The sequence below is a fragment of the Rutilus rutilus genome (genome assembly GCF_951802725.1).
Source record: "Rutilus rutilus genome assembly, chromosome: 15".
NCBI classification, from domain to species: Eukaryota; Metazoa; Chordata; class Actinopteri; order Cypriniformes; family Leuciscidae; genus Rutilus; species Rutilus rutilus.
This window is the reverse complement of record NC_140220.1, coordinates 9,295,669-9,313,214: the sequence shown is the minus strand read 5'-3', so window position 1 is coordinate 9,313,214 and position 17,546 is coordinate 9,295,669. Positions and strand designations below refer to the sequence as shown.

At 36.9% G+C, this 17,546-nt stretch overlaps 1 protein-coding gene across 5 annotated transcripts; it reads left to right on the top strand.

Annotated features, from left to right (window-relative positions):
* Window positions 1–255: 255 nt before the first annotated feature.
* Window positions 256–17,019, top strand: reps1 (RALBP1 associated Eps domain containing 1). Of its 5 annotated transcripts, none has more exons than XM_084432445.1 (20): window positions 278–876; window positions 2,538–2,661; window positions 4,482–4,666; window positions 5,342–5,498; window positions 5,843–5,964; window positions 6,288–6,453; window positions 6,537–6,600; window positions 7,154–7,308; window positions 8,275–8,396; window positions 10,002–10,082; window positions 10,491–10,578; window positions 12,457–12,555; window positions 12,641–12,713; window positions 12,897–13,027; window positions 13,129–13,196; window positions 13,304–13,477; window positions 14,635–14,724; window positions 14,805–14,953; window positions 15,115–15,220; window positions 15,317–17,019. In XM_084432445.1, the coding sequence occupies exons 1-20, from the start codon at window positions 724–726 to the stop codon at window positions 15,383–15,385; spliced, it is 2,376 nt and encodes a 791-aa protein (XP_084288571.1). In that variant the 5' UTR covers window positions 278–723; the 3' UTR covers window positions 15,386–17,019. The 5 variants fall into 5 exon arrangements, with proteins under 5 accessions (XP_084288574.1, XP_084288571.1, XP_084288572.1 ...); XM_084432446.1 differs by having other exon boundaries at window positions 293–876; window positions 13,132–13,196; XM_084432447.1 differs by having other exon boundaries at window positions 295–876; window positions 5,843–5,904.
* The last annotated feature ends 527 nt before the right edge of the window (window positions 17,020–17,546 follow it).

Sequence of the window (17,546 nt, the reverse complement as noted above, 5' to 3'; positions counted from 1 at the left end):
GGAATGGAATATGTTTATACACCCCTACAGATTTAATACAATACGATACAATAATACATTTTGTCTCAATTTAAGATATTATAGAAAATGTATTAAGTCAAATCATAATAATAAATTATGATTAAGGATTTCATTATACTTATTCCCAATATATTTAAGAAACAAAATAAGTAAAACATGGTTTAGATTAGCCGAATTTGCTTTTTGATATGAAGCAGCAGATTTTTGAAACACGATAGCTGACGGCACATCTGTGACGCCACACTCCATCCGGGTCCTCCGCGCCTGGGCCATGACGTCACGGGGTCCAGGAATGGCGGCGCTGTCTGCAGAGGGAAGCAGTCCGAAGAGCCCGAAACTTTATTCCTAACATCATTCAGCGGCTACACGAGCTCCACTCTTCCACCGACGGCCATATCCAGCTCTTAAAGAGCCAGCGCAACAGCGGAACCCAGTCTCGACGTTGTTACCGCTGAATTCTAACGTCCCAGGCTCTATTAGTTTGGTTGACTTTGCGAGGGCCAAAAGACAAGAGCAAAGACAGCGACTAACGGTACATAAAAACAGCAAGCACCCCAAAGCATCCTCTTTCGTGTCCGTCCATTTCATAGAAGGATCTTACTTGTGTTTTGCTAGTTTTTTTTTTTGTCTCGCTCATAAACCGAAAGGCAAGACGCTGGCCTGATAAGGTGAAGCCACCAGCTGCGGTTTGATGCTGCCACGATGGAGAGTTTAACACTGAGCGATGTCGAGCAGAAATATTACTCTGAACTCTTCCTCTCCTGTGATGTCGATAACACCAAGAAAGTGGCTTCCAATGGCAAAGTTCTGGATCTCTTCCGGGCGGCCCAGCTCTCAAACGAAGTGGTGCTTCAGGTAGAGTATGCATCTAATTCAGATGTGTGTGTATTAGTCAGCAGATATGTGTTGTTATGCTTATACACGTAAGTAAATCGAATTGATGACTTGAGTTCATCGTCTCAGACATGCCAAGGACTCTAATGGCTCATATGGGCGATGTCAAGAGTATTTAGACCGGAGTGATGAATCAGTCTCATTGTTGACGAGTTGCACAGATGAATTGGTGATGCATCTGTAGAGAGTTCAACTTTGTTTCCTGTTGTGCAAGTCTGTAGACTTATTAGTTGTGCCTGCTTCCTCTTTAATATAAGCATAAATTGTATTTTTGTGCTTATGTCAGGAAATCCATAAGGTTGATGACTCTTGAAATGTGTTTTTCTCACTTGATAGGATTAATAGCAAACAAGAAGGTTTGGTGTCGTTATGCATAATGTGTGATCCTTCCTTTATTTAAGGAATTAGACATCACTCAAACGTATTAACTGTATTACAGCTGGTCCATAACTTGTCGATAATATGCTCGACAAGCTTCTTTTGGGAGACCCCTTACATGGTTGATGGTTCTTGAAATGTCATAGAGATGTTTTTGTTTCATCATTTGGTGCTTATTAGCTAACACTCATCTGTTGGTTGGGGATTGTAAGAGCATGAAAATTTCAAAAACTTGTGGTCTTCTTAGTCTAGTTGCTTCTAGGTCTTTGGCCAAAGTTTCGTGAAGGGGTGTGTCCATGAGTTGCTAGTGAAAATTACATATTGTTATATTGTTAATGTTGTCTGAGCAACAGATTCATTGATCAGAAGGGCATTTCATCGAAGGTTTACTTGTGAGATATCAGCGTTTTGTTATATGGTGTTGCTCTGATTTCTCATGTTTCATTCATTTTTATATCAATATTTAGCATTTAAGATTGAAAACTGTTAATCAGTCAAGTAGGCACAGTAATGTGTATTAAATATTTTAGGTTTTTGTTTTAAGTGAGTTGTATTAGGTAGGCTGCTATTATATTGGTGAATGCTTGGCCATACTGTTCTCTAATTTGAGGGACCCTTGGCGGATAGAGAGATGGAGAGCAGAGACCCCTTGTTACATATGTATTAATTTAAGTGTTTCATTTTATGCCTGGCCTGTAACATACACACACTACTGTTCAAAAGTTAGGGGTCAGTAATATATATTTTTTTATTTTAAAGAACTATTTAATACTGTTATTCTTTAAGAATGAATTAAATTGATCAAAAGAAACACAGTAAGTACATTTATAATGTTACAAAATATTTCTATTTCAAACAACTACTGTTCTTTTAAACGTTATATTCATCAAAGACTCCTGAGTGTATTACAGTCTCCACATTATATATGAAGTGGCACCACTGTTTCAACACTGATCATAAGATTTTTTCTTTTCTTTCTTGAGCTCCAAAGCAGTGTATTAGAATGATTTTTTTTTTTTTTGTGACACTGAAGACTGGAGTAACTGTAGTCATTAAAATATTAAAGTTATTCAGCTAGTTATTTTTAGTGCTTTGCTGTATATTGTATTTGTATGTGCATTTAGGCTACTTCATTAACTTATATTCACCTTTGGTCATGTTATTGTATGTTCACCTTTTTTTTGTGTGTGTGTAGATGTTAAGGTCAGTTTATCTCATTGAAAGTTTTGTGTCCTTTGTCTTAGATTACTGAACTTTGTGGAGCCACACGTCTCGGTCATTTCGGTCGGAGTCAGTTCTACATTGCACTGAAGCTCATTGCTCTGGCCCAGTCTGGAATGCCCCTGCGTGTGGAGACCCTGAACAGTGGTGAGTAGCAACAAAGCTTATTTATAGCTATTTCTGCTTGTGTGTACTGTATCTATGCACCAAATCAAAATACTATTTTAATGTGAAGTTATCGCATCCGTGTAATATTGCAGACACTCTTTTTGCAGATGAATCCAATGTGACATTTGCTGCCCCATTACATAACAAGAATTAGACTAGAGGATAAAAAATACTTCCTTTCTGTTGCATTTGTATATTTCTGTGAACTGTTTGTGCCTTTAAGCCAAATGCAAATGTTCCAGTTGGTTTGTTGTCTGTCATGGTTGTTCTCTTTCTCTATTAGGGGTGTAACTGTTCAAATTGCTTATGGTTTAGTTTTTATCACTGTTTTGGTGTCACGGTTTCGGTACGGTTCAGTATGTGCTATGTTCAGGGAAAAAAATGACTGTTTGCCTGCTGTCAAATAAAACTAGTAATCAAACTAAAAGCAACAGCACAAATAAATACAATAGAGCAAAGATACAAATAAAATAAATGGTGTAAGTTTTTCAGATCTAATAGTAGTCTTCAGGTACAGAAATTGAATAAAGTAATCAAATGTAAATAAATAACTGCATATAATCTTCAGTGAATGAAGATTAATCATTATTAAAGTTACAAAAGCTATTTAGTCAAGAGCAGTGAGGATTTTCCTTGTCTTATGTTGTTTGATTAACATTAAAAACACTTGCAAGAATATTAGGCTGCTGTCACTTTAAGACATAATGCACGGATCCAGTACACTGATACTGAACGCATGCGTTCTATCTCTACTGTTTACGTTCACTTAAGACATAACCTGCTGTGTTTGCTAGGATACTCGCCAAACCGGGTGTGTCGGACATCATTTTTGTGAGAATTTGTCTGTTCAAGCGCAAGACTTAAAAGAGAACTCATTCTTTGTGCGCTGTCTGAGACATGGCTTTCCGTGCTTCAGATGAGTGCGCACACAAATCTTACAGCACGCGCAAGTTTCCCAAAATATTTGGGAAGCCAGAATGCGGATCCATTCATACAGTTTAGTAAAAATCATGAGATTTATATATATATATATATATATATATATATATATATATATATATATATGAAGAGTTCAGATGCAAAAGCCTCTAAGTGCCATCTGAAATTTTCTTCTAGAATGATAATTTTTATCAAGCTCGTATATTTAAGTTCAGTAATTTCACTTAAATTGCAATTAATAGGTAATTTTCATAGCCATTTAAGTGAAATGACTGAACTTAAATATACAAGCTTCATAAAAATTATCATTCTAGAAGAAAATTTCAGATGGCACTTAGAGTCTTTTGCATCTGAACTCTTCATATATATATATATATATATATATATATATATATATATATATATATATATATATATACACATACATACATACATACATTACACACACACACACACACACACACACACACACACACACACACACACACACACACATACATACCCAGTCCCAAACAGGAAGCCCTGTGCAAATGCTCTACATGAATTTTGGAAGTTTAGACACAAGACCTTGTAAAAGAATGAGATACTGACAGTGGTATAAATAAGCAGGAAATAAGACCCGACTCATAGCCTTGAAGATACTGCAAGAACACACATTCACAGTCAACAGGAAATTGCTGACAGTGCCCTGGAGTTTAGATATGCTTGGGATGAACTTGGTTTCTATTGATTTCTGTTTCATTGATTTTAAAGTTAGTAATGAAAACTTTCGACCTAAAAACAGTTTAGTAGTGCTGACAGTAGCTGAGTATTAAATCTGTCTCTTTGTGTAAAAGTCTAATGTGGATTTGTGTTTGCAGTCAGGGATCTGCCCCTCCCTCGCTTTGTGATGGGCAAGAACGAGCAGGAGACGAGGCACGCGGTCATGTTCGCAGACGCAGAGAATCAGGGGCACTACTTCCCTAGACCTCCAGTCCGAGTGCAAGCCAAAAAAGTGTCAGCGCACGAGATGATTCAGCCCTGTGTGCCCACTGTTGATCCTCAGGTACTACAGCATATATCCCACGTACTATCATTAAATATGTCAAAATATGAAGAAGAAAAAAAATCTGTTCTTTAGGCCTTTCAGGGTGAATGTAGTCAGCTAGATCTGTCATTGTCTTATGTTGTTAATATTAATAGGACAACAATATTGACTGTTCATTAACTTGAAAACTAAAACAATGTCTATTAATTTGAGGGTCTATTAAAATGGGGCTACTTGAGGCTATACGTATAAGGCCAGATGTCATTATTTAAATTTTTTTTTTTTTAAATATCTAATTAAATAATTGTATATATAGCCCGTTATGAAAACCAAAAATATTATTTAAATAGAAAAAGTTTTTTTTTTTTTATTATTATTGTTTTATTGTATTTATTTTTTTGTCATGAATGTATCTTTGATGCTGAAAGCAAAAAATGGCACAAGATAAAACAGGAAGTTTTAAGAGGTGAAGAGTTGCAAGTTTGAACCCCACAAAGGGACGATCAGTGAACTGTGCCATGGCAATTAACTCCTGGCTGCTTCATGGAGTTTCTATATGTCCTGTACTGTATGTCCTGTCTCAGATCTTTTACATGACTACTTGTTAGCTCCACTATGTATCTTCTGTTCTGAGGCCATCTGTTTGGCCAAAAGAATTACTAAGTAATTAATTTTGTTTATCTCTGGCTCCAGCCGGACACCACATCTCCTGTAGTGTCGCCGCACCAGTCCCCTCCCACTTCACCCCATGCCTGGAGGAAGCACAAACGCCAGGCCAGCGGTGGAAACGTGGAAAGACAGCCCTCAGTGCCAGGAGTTGTTTGGCCACCTTTTAGAGAAGCACAGCCAGGTATTCTGTTTAATAATGGCATAATTTATTATTTTGGAAACAGAATAACCTTCCTTGGCAACATTAACAAATTATATTATAGATTTATTTAAATATTGTAATATAATATTTAATATTGATGTGGTAATTATCTATTAAAAAAAAGTTATTATAAAGTGTTGCTCTTATTTCTGTGTACCTGAGCAAGTCCTTGGCAAATCTAACTTTAAAGATCAGTTTGTTATACTGGTTTGATATTAAAGGTCACAAGATGTACTAGATTCTTACTAAATGTTGATGTTTAATTGAGTCAGTCCAATTATTATTATTTTTTTTATCTTTCCCTTATCTGTGTCTTGTTTAAGGACCAGTAACAGGTGACGGGATGTGGTCCGCCCATTCACCCCCTCCTGTCCAAGAAACTTGGGTCAGCTTTACAGACACCCCTCCCTCCAGCACACTTCCAATGCATCCCCCCTCAGCTCAGGTAAAAGAGTGCAGGCCTCCATGTATACATTTATGTATACAATGAAGTCTGTCACCAATAGCCTGCTGGAACCAAGGCTTCTGTGGCAGAACAGATGTTTAATTTTGTGTGCACGGCAGCACAAAAGTAGACTATATTAAATATTTGCCAAAGCCCAAGTGGATGCATGTCCAGCAAATTACCAGTAATACAAGGAATTTAAAAAGGTGGTAGCTGAGCAGTTGTTTAAAAAAATCTTACCAACCCCAAACTTTTAAACTGTAGGTCACATATACGAGTACTTTACAAATTCTAATTTTTATTTTTTCCCTCTTCTTTTCCAGCCGGAGAGCACAACAGGAAGGACTGTGATGTCTGCAATGATCACAAATGAAATCCAAAGACAGACCAGCGGTTACGATGACCCCTGGAAAATCACAGATGAGCAAAGACAGTATTACATAAACCAGTTTAAGACCATTCAGGCAGATCTCACTGGTTTAATCCCTGGTAATTGAGACCTCATTTTGAACAGTAACTGCCTATCTGCTGAACTTACCAACCTAAAAATGCATCCGTCCTCTGTTGTTCAGGCTCTGCCGCGAAGGAATTCTTTACGAAGTCGAAACTGCCTATTCTAGAACTGTCTCACATTTGGTAAGTAGTTTTACATTGAAGGGTTACATTGTCTCTCTTTGTTTATTTTGGATGACCTTGGATTGCCTTAAAGGGATAGTTCACCCAATAAGTGTGTCATCACTTACTCACCCTCATGTTGTTTCAAACCTGTATGAGTTTCTTTCTTCTGTTGAACACAAAAGAAGATATTTTGATGAATTTTGGTAACTAGACAGTTAACGGTAGCCATCGACTTCCATAGTTGCTACCATCAACTGTTTGATTACCAACATTCTTTAAAATATCTTCTTTTGTGTTCAACAGAAGAAAGAAACTCATTCAGGTTTGAAACAACATGAGTGTGAGTAAATGACAAATTTTTCATTTTTGGGTGAACGATCCCTTTAAACAGATGTGTATCCAAGGACATTAGCCTACTCGAAAACTGCATATGTTGATAATCCTAGTCATTTGCATTCGATTTGTTCATGTCCTGTCTTTGAAAAAGGAAGTTGTCCCTGCCATCTGCTTCTTTGTACCTTAAAATATTCATCTTATCTGTATTGACTGACTGACCTGCTTCACCTTGCAGGGAGCTATCAGATTTTGATAAAGATGGTGCACTGACCCTGGATGAGTTTTGTGCTGCATTTCATCTCGTAGTCGCTAGGAAAAATGGTTATGACCTTCCTGAAAAGCTCCCCGAGAGCCTAATGCCAAAGCTTATTGACTTGGATGACTCAGCAGGTAAGCAGAAAAGCCTCACGCTAAACACCGCTTCAAAATTGGGCTATGTGGAGCCCTTATTTTATAACATTTCACTGATTTATTTTTTTATTTTTAAAGCATGGGCATGTTACATTTATTCAAAGTGACAGTAAAGACTTTACAAAAAAAAATATTTCAAATAAATGCTGTTCTTTTGATCTTGTTATTCATAAAAAAAATCACGGTTTCCACAAAAACATTGAACAGCTCAACTGTTTTCAGCATTGATGATAATAAGAAATGTTACTTGAACATTAAATCAGCATATTAGATTATCAGAAATCAGCATATGATTTCTGAAGGATCATGTGACGCTTGAATGGCTGCTGAAAAGCTTTGCCATCACAGGATTTTTTATAATAATAATAATACATTTTACTTATTTGGCGCCTTTCTGGACACTCAAGGTCGCCTAAGTATATAATATTTCACCATATTGGTTTTTTTTTTTCTGTAAATAAATAAATAAATGCAGCTTAAGTGGCCATAAGAGACTTATTTCAAAAACATTTCAGAAACCTTTTAGTTGAATGTTCATTTGTTGTGTGGGTTGTCATATACTCTCTTTTCTTTTACATAGACACAGTTTAAAGTGATTTTAAATTAAGTCTAATGTAATTGGTCCAAAATCTGCATATTAAACCAAAAATATGTTACAATTATTGTGGTTTTGTCACTTCCCGGCATTTTACTTTCATTGTGGATAGAGAACAAACTTGCTTCTAATTCCAGTATTCCAATAAAAGCTTCACAGGATGTGAGCCTGTCTCTTAGCAACAGATTCGCATATTAAAATGGAGCATAGAATATGCCCTTGGGACCCCTGGGAGTCCTTGTGAAGTTTGCTGTTTTAGATGCAAATTATTGTTCTGCTTGTTCTATTATTATGCTGAATGACTATCAGTTGTCTGCATAAAGTTTTTATTGTCTGTATGTATGTTACAGGAGTTCCAGAACCTGCTACTGAGGTTAGCTTCTCTGCTTCACCTGTGGAAGTCACTCCAAATAAGTCTCCTTCCATGCCTTCCCTGAACCAGAACTGGCCTGAGCTCAACCAGAACAATGAGGTTTGGACTGTGGAGTACTCTATGTACCTTAGCTCTGTCACTGATATTTGTATTTCTATCTGCATTTGTCTTTTATGGGAAAATAAAACTAATACACTTCTGCTTGGAAGAAAGAGGTGCTAGTGAAGCACACTTTCATCTCATCACATGTAACACTCACATGAGAATTGTTGTGACAGTAAATGCTTCACTGTGATGTTGTGAATGTGTTGTCCTTGTAGTCAAAACTGCTGACCTGAAGTCACATTTTTAAAATAAATCTTTTTAGTTTTAGATAAACCTCCTAGAATACTCCGTAATGTGAAAAATTTCCAAGTAAAACAAAATATTCAGTGGGGAACAATGGCAGAATTTGATTGGATTGGGGGCACTTTAAACTAAGACAATGGGCTATAATTTAGTTGTTGCCATTATTTTTCAAGGTTTAGGTCAGCATAAAGCTGTATGAAAGTAGAGTAGGTTATTACATTTTGATTGAAGATGATGAAAATAAACCCAATTCTATGAAAGCCCATTTAAAAAAAAACAAGCTTTGGTAAATAATTGACATAAAAAAGGGACATTTTGAGATACTGCATCATAATTATGATATAAAAAGTCATAAATATGAGAAGTACTAGAATAACTGGTTCACCCAAAAATGAAAATTCTTCCATCATTTACTCGCCCTCAAGTTGTTCCAAACCTGTATGAGTTTCTTTCTTCTTCTGAACACAAAAGAAGATATCTTGAAGAATATGGGTAACCAAACAATTGATGGACCCCATTGACTTCCATAGTATGAAAAATAATAATACTATGGACGTCAATGGGGACCATAAACTGATTACTGACATTCTTCAAAATATCATCTTTTCTGTTCAGCAGAAGAAAGAAATTCATACAGGTTTATAACAACTTGAGGGTAAGTAAATTATGACAGAATTTTCATTTTTGGGTGAACCATCCCTTTAAGAAAATAGTCAATAGGGTCTGTTTTGATTTTTATGCCATCTTTCAGTTCTTTTTGAAGGTGAAGTGTGTGATTTTTATTGGGATATTATAATAACTGTTAAGAGATTTATAGGTTGATTTCTAAAAGAAAGTGTAAAACTGTGGCTCTGTGGGGCTTTCAAAATATTTGTTTGAGCATCCCGACTGGTCTTACACAGCAGTATTGGGTCAACCAGTGGCAGTGGAGTTTAGGGCAGGACTATCTGTTTCGCCGAACAATGCCAGACAGGAAGAGTGTTCAGAAAGCCTGTTTGAATAGTCATTTGTTTTGCAATTCCATTTGAAAATGCAAGTGCCGTGGAAATTACACACTTCACCTTTAATCTACTGGATATAATTATTGGGGGTTCTCTTTTGACGACGGCTACCTTTTTCTACCAAACTGATCATTGTAATAAGGAAATAAAATGTGTCATTCTCCCTCCCACTCAACAGTTGTTTAATTGTTCCTCTGTTGACACCAGAGAATATACTACAGTACAATGCAAGACAAATCACGGGTTTCTCCTAACAGTCAGAGGGCATACTGTTGTTGTATTATGGTCTCTGTTTGCTTGTGTGAGGAGTGGAGTGGCTCCACCTTGCTGACATGTTTCTGCTCTGTCTCTCCAGCAGTGGGAGACTTTTAGCGAACGCTCCTCAAGCTCACAAACTCTGACCCAATTTGATTCTAACATTGCACCAGCTGACCCTGTAAGTCAATCACTCAGTGCTCTTTCATGATTAATGATATTCATTAACCCAGTACTCTGTAAATTCTCTCTGAGAGCGCATGTCCTCAGGATAAATTCACAGCCACAGTGCCATCATCAAATTATTCGTTTTTGTTTGTTTTTTTCTTTTGCTTGCTGAGCTTACAGATAATTCTTTCATGCTCTTTCTTTCATACTGTATCATGTAATCCAAGTGATTACTCTGGCTGGCTGTCCTTTGAGAGTGTTGTTCTTGAAGTCTTTTGATGTGATTCAGTGATTTAGTTACTCAGTGCCAGGTTCTTAACTATTCGTTGTTCTTTACGACTGAGATGACAAATCTTCATGAAGTTGAACGGAACACAATTGTAGTTTTACGACTGCAGCAGTTGTGCTTGTTTCTTTTTAGGATACAGCAATAGTCCACCCTGTGCCCATTCGTATGACACCCAGCAAGATCCATATGCAAGAGATGGAGCTCAAGAGAACTGGAAGTGGTGCGTCCATTTACAATGCAAATTCAATAGGCACTTTTGTAAAAAAATTATGTTTTGTTCTCAATTATTTTTGGTGTATTCTCTTATCTTAATCACTATTTCTATTGCTCATACTTTTGGTTAGACGTTTAGAATGAATTTTCACTTGGCGGATTAAAAAATCTCATTGGCCTGCATTGAAGAAAGAACCAAAATCCAAATCTTCCATATCACTTCCATATGACTTAGGATTGGGCTTTTTTGACCTTAACAAGCAACCACTTAGAAACCACATAAAAACGCACTAAAACACCAGAACACCTCGTCAACGCCCTAGCAACCATCCACTACACAAATGCCAGGCTGATTATGAATGTAATTTGGTTGTTACGACTTTGATTATGCTCAAACAAATAGAGTTTGTTCCAGTTGCGCTCAGTCGTTGTTTAAAGTCATGTGGTGTGCAGTCTAAAAATTCTAGTCTTAGGAACCAGCTGTTTGCCAGTCGTAATCACGTTTAATAATTGTGACTGACGCCGGCGACTATGCTGTGGAGATACATCCCCTAACAAATTGTTGTCATTTTGTCAACGACGACTTATGAAATAATAATAAAAAAAACATAAGTTAACGTTGTAAGTTAATTGTTTTTAGGCTATTCATTTTGTTCTGTGGATAAAAAAAAAAAAAGTGAAACTCTTTTCTGTAAAAATTCAGAATAAGCTGTGAGTTCTCTCATTTTCAAAATAATAAGTAGCTGTCTAATAAAAGTAGAATCTAATAAAAGTTAAACAGAAAAAAATTAAATGGTACCTTATGTAGGCTATTGTAACTGCACTTGTTTCTGAATATGTACTAATTTAAATAGTCTAATGAATAAAACAAATCACAAACATGACATTTGTAAATTAAATAATTTATATAAACACTTTAATTATATCTAATATATTCGAGAAAATATGATGAGAAGATACAGTTCCTTGATTATCTCTGCAGCTCTTCTGTCAAATGTCCCATTAAAAAGTTTTGGGAACGTTGTACATTTACTGTTGACTGACCGAATTAAAATGTAGAAATAACATTTTAAATGACTTCTGTTTCTGAATAAATAAAGCAGTATTTTATATGTTGTTGTAACGGTAACTTTTAACTCTGGAATTTGAATGGAAAAATAGCCCAGCGTTTTTGCTCAGAACCAATTCGGTTTTAAATCCTGATTTGAGAATAACAATCAGGAAATACATAATGAAACGTGTCTATAGGCGATAATGGCAAAAGACGACGTGAAAGAGAAACAGGACTTTTTTAATCCAAGTTTTGTTTAACGTTTCATAAATAAAAACACCAGTGTTGTCTGCAGGGTTTTTCCATTTTTTTCTGCACAAATTGCACTGCAAATAAGTAGCAGCAGCTGTCTGTTGACATCCATGTTTGGTTTGGTACAAGATCTCGCACAGTTGAGATTGGCAGAATGTCCCGTCGTGACTCACTAATCGTTAAGTGTGTTGTGTAGTGGACTGATTCAGTCGTTAGGTTAGGTACTAACCATGAGCAACACATTTGTTACTGTATTTGTTAATCTTTGTTAATTTTAGTTAAATACAGCTTTGTTCATATTCATTTACAGTGCATTAACTCATGTTGATAAATACAACTTTTTTATTTTAATAATTATTAGTAAATGTTGAAATTAACAATTAATAATAAATGCTGTAGAAGTTCACTTCATTATTAGTTTGTTAAATAATGTAGTTAACTATTGAAACGTAAAGTGTTACCTTAATTGCTTTAAAAAAATCTTTCTTAACACAAAATTTGAACTGTACTGTAGTTACAAAATGGAAATCTGTAATCATTTGGTTATTAAACAAATGTAATTATTTACTCTTGTTTTAACAGATCACACACATCCAACTAGTCCGTTAATGGCGAAACCACCAGAACTTTCTGACGAGACCAAGCTAGCAGTATCTATAAAGTTTCCTGGTACCACTGTTGGTAAGTACATCTGGACTATTCAAGCATTTAATTGGCTGATCTTCTTATGTAATTCATTCGAAACCATTACTCTTACTTTCTTCAGGAGATGGCTATAGCAGCTCAGATTCATTTACATCTGATCAAGAGCCCATTTCCAGTGCTGTGAACAGACAAAGGTACTTTACTTCTTGTTGTGGCACCAAATTCAGACTCACTTTGATCTGTGTCCATTTTAGTGTTTGTGTTGGCATGGCTTAAAGAAAAACTCAGATTAACATGGATTAGATTTGGAAATGATTTAGTGCTTTAGATGTGAGTTTTGCCAGCCAAAAAAGTACTAACAGCTCATACTTTTACAGGTCTCACTCTGGCACCTCTCCGGAAGGACTGAAGGTTGTGGCTCCGCCCCCACCTCCGCCCCGCCCCCACGCCTCTCACTCACGGTCCTCCTCTCTAGACATGAACAGAAACTTTGCTGCTGTCCCTGCAGGTATACATGCACACAAACAGTTATTAAGTAACTCATAGCTTCCTGTTTTTTGGGGTACGGTTAGTAAAAGCTGAAGTTGTCTTTTGTAATAACTTCTCCAGCAGGTTCGCAGCAGCCAGGTGTAGTGGCCTTCCCCCCCGCAGTGCCTCCGAGACCACTGCCCACACAGGTACAGCCCAGTGGTTAGCAATGCTGTATAAACTGCTTTCAGACAATTAGATATCTATTTCGCTTTCTTTAAAAGAGTAATGCAATATCTAATTCTCAAATCCCCAGACATCAGTGCCGCATGGTCACCGTTCAGTAGAGGGAGATGGTCTTCCAGCACATACCAGCACGTCACCCCATCAGATGCCAGAACAGCCCAACTTTGCTGACTTCAGCCAGTTCCAGGCTTTTGCTGTGGACCAGCCGGAAGATGATGGAGAGAACCCATCTGATAGTGGACAGGTACAAATGGAACCATATGTTACGTTAATGACTGGTTATGAAGAAAAAAAAAAAAAATTCTGTGTAAAGATATGCAGAAATGAATTGTTTGCAACAAATATGTATTAAACAATACATTTCTTATAAAGAAACAAACAAAGTTTGAGGTCAGAAAGTTTTTTTTATTTTTTATTGTTTTTTAAAGAAGTCTCTTATGCTCACTACACCTGCTTTAATTTGATCAAAAATACAGTTAAAACAGTAATATTGTGAAATATTATTACAATTTAAAATACCTGTTTTTTATTTTAAAATGTAATTATTCAGCATCATTACTCCAGTCTTCAGTCTAGTGTTGTCAAAAGTACCGACTTTGGAATCGGTACCAAGTCGGTACTGAAATTGAAAAAATTTGACGCTTTGAGCGGAATTGTAAACACCTCTGATTGCCCATTGTGCTCACACGCTCCTCAAATATGTCTGTGATTGGCTACAATGATCAGCGCTTCAAAAACATATTGTAGATATACATCAAATATACATCTTCACCGAGCGCTTGTATACACACTGGATCGTTTGAAAGCAGGCGTCTATAGGCGGACTGGTCCGCTGATAGAAGGCTGTTTGTGCTTTCAAAAGCTCCCGCTCCCATTAAAAAAAAAAAAAACGTTCAAACACTTTCTGAGTGTGCTCTCAAACGCTCCCGTGCATTGATCATTGTAGCCAATCACAGACATATCCGATGAGCACGTGAACACAATGGCCAATCAGAGGTGTTTATGATTCCGCTCAACAGCGCTCAAAGCATTACGGTTTAAATTTCATTACCGACTGTCGGTACTTTTGACAACACTACTTTAGTGTCCTCAGGATAATATGCTGATTTGGTGAAACATTTCTTATTATCATCAATATTGAAAACAGTTGTGTTTTCTAATATCTTTTCTTCTATCTTGTATTTTCTTTTTGTGGAAAATATAATATTTTTTTCATGATTTTTTTTATAAATAGAAAGGTCATCAAAGAACAGCATTTATTTGAAATATTTCAGTTTTTTTTTCACTTTTGATCCATTTAATGCATCCTTGCTGAATAAAAGTATTAATGCTAATATCTCACTGACTTCAGACTTTTGTTTTGAACTGTAGTTTATATATTATGCATATTTATAAATACAGGCAGAAAGATGTGCAGAAGCTGCCGGGACGATGAGAACAGCAAAGAACGATGTTCAGGCAGAAGAACGAAATGCAACCACTGCCAACTCTGTAAGCCAGTCTCTACCAACCAGTCTTTATATTGCATATTGCTTCAGCATTTATAATACCTCAATGTATGTTATCCATAGGCCAAAGTATCCACTCCATTGGCCCCACCTCCCAAACCGGTCCGTCGAAGACTGAAATCCGAAGATGAGCTCAGACCTGATGTGGAGGACCTTCCGCAAAAGTCTAACGTCATAGCCACTGTTCTAGCAACCCAGCCCTCAATTCCACGGTAAGCTCAACAGTCAATCCACCAGGGAAAGGTGAAAACTGAATGTTTTATTTTTATTGTAGCAATATTTTCACAACAATTAATACAAATAAAATGCAATAATAAATTCTGGATGCAGTGTTTGCTTGTATCCTAATGTGTGCTTCCTTTTATAAAAACAGGTCTATCGGTAAGGATAAAAAGGCAATCCAGGCTTCCATTAGAAGAAACAAAGAAACGAATACAGTTTTAGCCAGACTCAACAGTGAATTACAGCAACAGTTGAAGGTATTGTGAGACGTGTTTTGAATGTGACCACCAGTTTTATAAAACATACGGTTCATAAGTGTGACGATTCGTCTTTCCCAAATTTTGTCTTCTTAGGACCTGCTAGAAGAAAGAATATCTCTTGAAGTGCAACTGGAACAGCTTAGACCTTTTTCGCATTTGTAACTGGAGTGTGCGCGTGCTAGAGATTGAATGTGTGTAATGAAAGAGTGATTACCCCTTTTTTTTTTTTGTGGTCTGTTGGATCCTCTGGCAGGATGTCCATTTCACCCGTCTCCACTCCTCTGCTGACTGTGTGAGATGAGACAAAATCGCTGCTTCCTCCAGACCGTTCTGTCTCGCACAGCCATTCAGAGGGATGGGGCCCAAGATTATTATCCGTTATGGCACTTTGATGAAACAGAAAGTATGAGTGGTTGTATATGTAATACCCCAGACATTATGTTTAGTGTGTGAGGCAAGAGCCTGATGTCATGGCCGGCAAGAGGCTGTAATTCTGGTTAACATGAAGGAGCCTCTTCCCCTCCTGTTCTCCAGAATCTCGAGGCAGCTTGTCATGTTCTTCCATGTTAGGGCACCCGTGTGTGCTCAGACAATCATATGAGGCCATGTGCTGGTCCTAAAAAGGGGAGAACTGATTTTTGGGAGATCATATTATTTCAAAAGTATGCTTCAGTAAACTGATTCTGACAGGCACTTGTTAAAGGGACAGTTCATCCAAAAATGTCATTGCAAACCTGTATGACTTTTAAATTTTTTTTTTTAAGAATGTCCTGGCTGATCTTTTTCCAAATGATGAAAGTAAATGAGCTCTGGGGCTGTCAAGCTCTACAAATACAAAAGAAACGCCAAAAAAGTGGTCCAAAAAACTTGTGTGCTGTATTTCAAATGTTTTGTAGTTGTATGATTGCTTTTTACAAGGAACAGAAGCTTATTTTCCCCAGCCTTCCCAACCCTTTAATATTTCTTCCTTGCCATACCAATTGACGGCACATTGTGTGTGTTTGTTTCGTGTGCATGAGTGTGAGTTTGAGGACAACCGTTACAAATGAATGGCATCAAAGGCTGTTTTATTTCCTTCTCTTAACACACTCTGTTTTGGTATAACAAAACGACCCGTTCGACCTTGTACAGTCTTTCACCCGGGATGGCAGATGTTCCTCTCTCAGTCTCAAATGTTGGCTGTACCGCATACGGTACATCATCTGCATCATAAACTCTGTGACATCATTAGTACGTAATTGTGAGACCTGAAACAATGACTGCACTTTCTCCCCTTCGGCTTTCATTTGTCTTTTCTCGTCGCTGTTTTTGCATGTCATTCACAATCTCATTTTGTATAAAACGGCTCTTAACAATGAACCACTTGATTTGTATCTGTAACGTCTGAATTAGTGTGACGTTTGTGTTGTTACATAGATTTGCGCCATGTCTCTCATTCATTCATTTTGACTGACGTCTGTCTTTTTCTTTTACTCATCCTTAAAGCCTTACTTCCTGGTGTGCAGGTTTTCACAGTAATGTGTCCCCTATGTTAAATCAAGGTGAGCCTTTTCTCCCTGCTGTTCAGGCTGATTTACTGTGTCAGGGGTATGTTGTATATTGTATGATACACACCTTTTGATCTCGTATGTAAATTTGCATTAATTGCTGACTAACAGCAAATATTCTATTTAATTGCTCATATAATGGCTGTGGGATCATAAATGTTTAACTGCATGGATGTGTCTCTGCAGAATGAACTAGCAGCTGTGTGATTTTTACACAAAATAAAAATGGCACAATATTTTAATAATTTCCTTTTTTGTCAAGTGCTCCAACTGTTTTCCAGTAGTCCAAAGTCACTGGGGCATTTCACTGTTTACATTACTCCAATTGTCTGTTTTCTTGTTACAAGACGGATGGACAAGCTGTGCTTTAGAGATGGGAATTATTCACTGACTCTGTTGGTTGCGGTTGCATCACAGGTCATTAATTCGTTCGGTTCATTTGAGAATGAAACCAGTATGAGTGAGCCATTGAATCATTCACTTCAATCTTTGATTCATTCAAAAACTGCTATGTTCGTGTTGTACGGAAACCCAATGTTTTTTCAGTTACCAAAGTAACTGGCAATATTGTGTCTAAAATGTAAGTAACTCGTCACTAAAGTAATATGTCACTCGAAGTCATGCTGTTGGTCTTGCTTAATAATTATACAAATTACATGGTTCCAGTCTTCTGATTTGATTGGACAAGAGTGCCGTCTGAAACCACATTTATGTCCATTTTAAACCTAAATGTTTTAGGATAAGAATATATAGAACAGCAGTCATGCTCATCTGAT

What these genes read in the sequence shown, in the direction of transcription:
- reps1 (XM_084432445.1), top strand. Translation starts at nt 724, where the DNA reads ATGGAGAGTTTAACACTGAGCGATGTCGAGCAGAAATATTACTCTGAA. An exon ending in ATGCAACCACTGCCAACTCT is followed by an intron (nt 14,725 to 14,804) that starts GTAAGCCAGTCT and finishes TGTTATCCATAG; the next exon opens with GCCAAAGTATCCACTCCATT. An exon ending in AATTACAGCAACAGTTGAAG is followed by an intron (nt 15,221 to 15,316) that starts GTATTGTGAGAC and finishes TTGTCTTCTTAG; the next exon opens with GACCTGCTAGAAGAAAGAAT.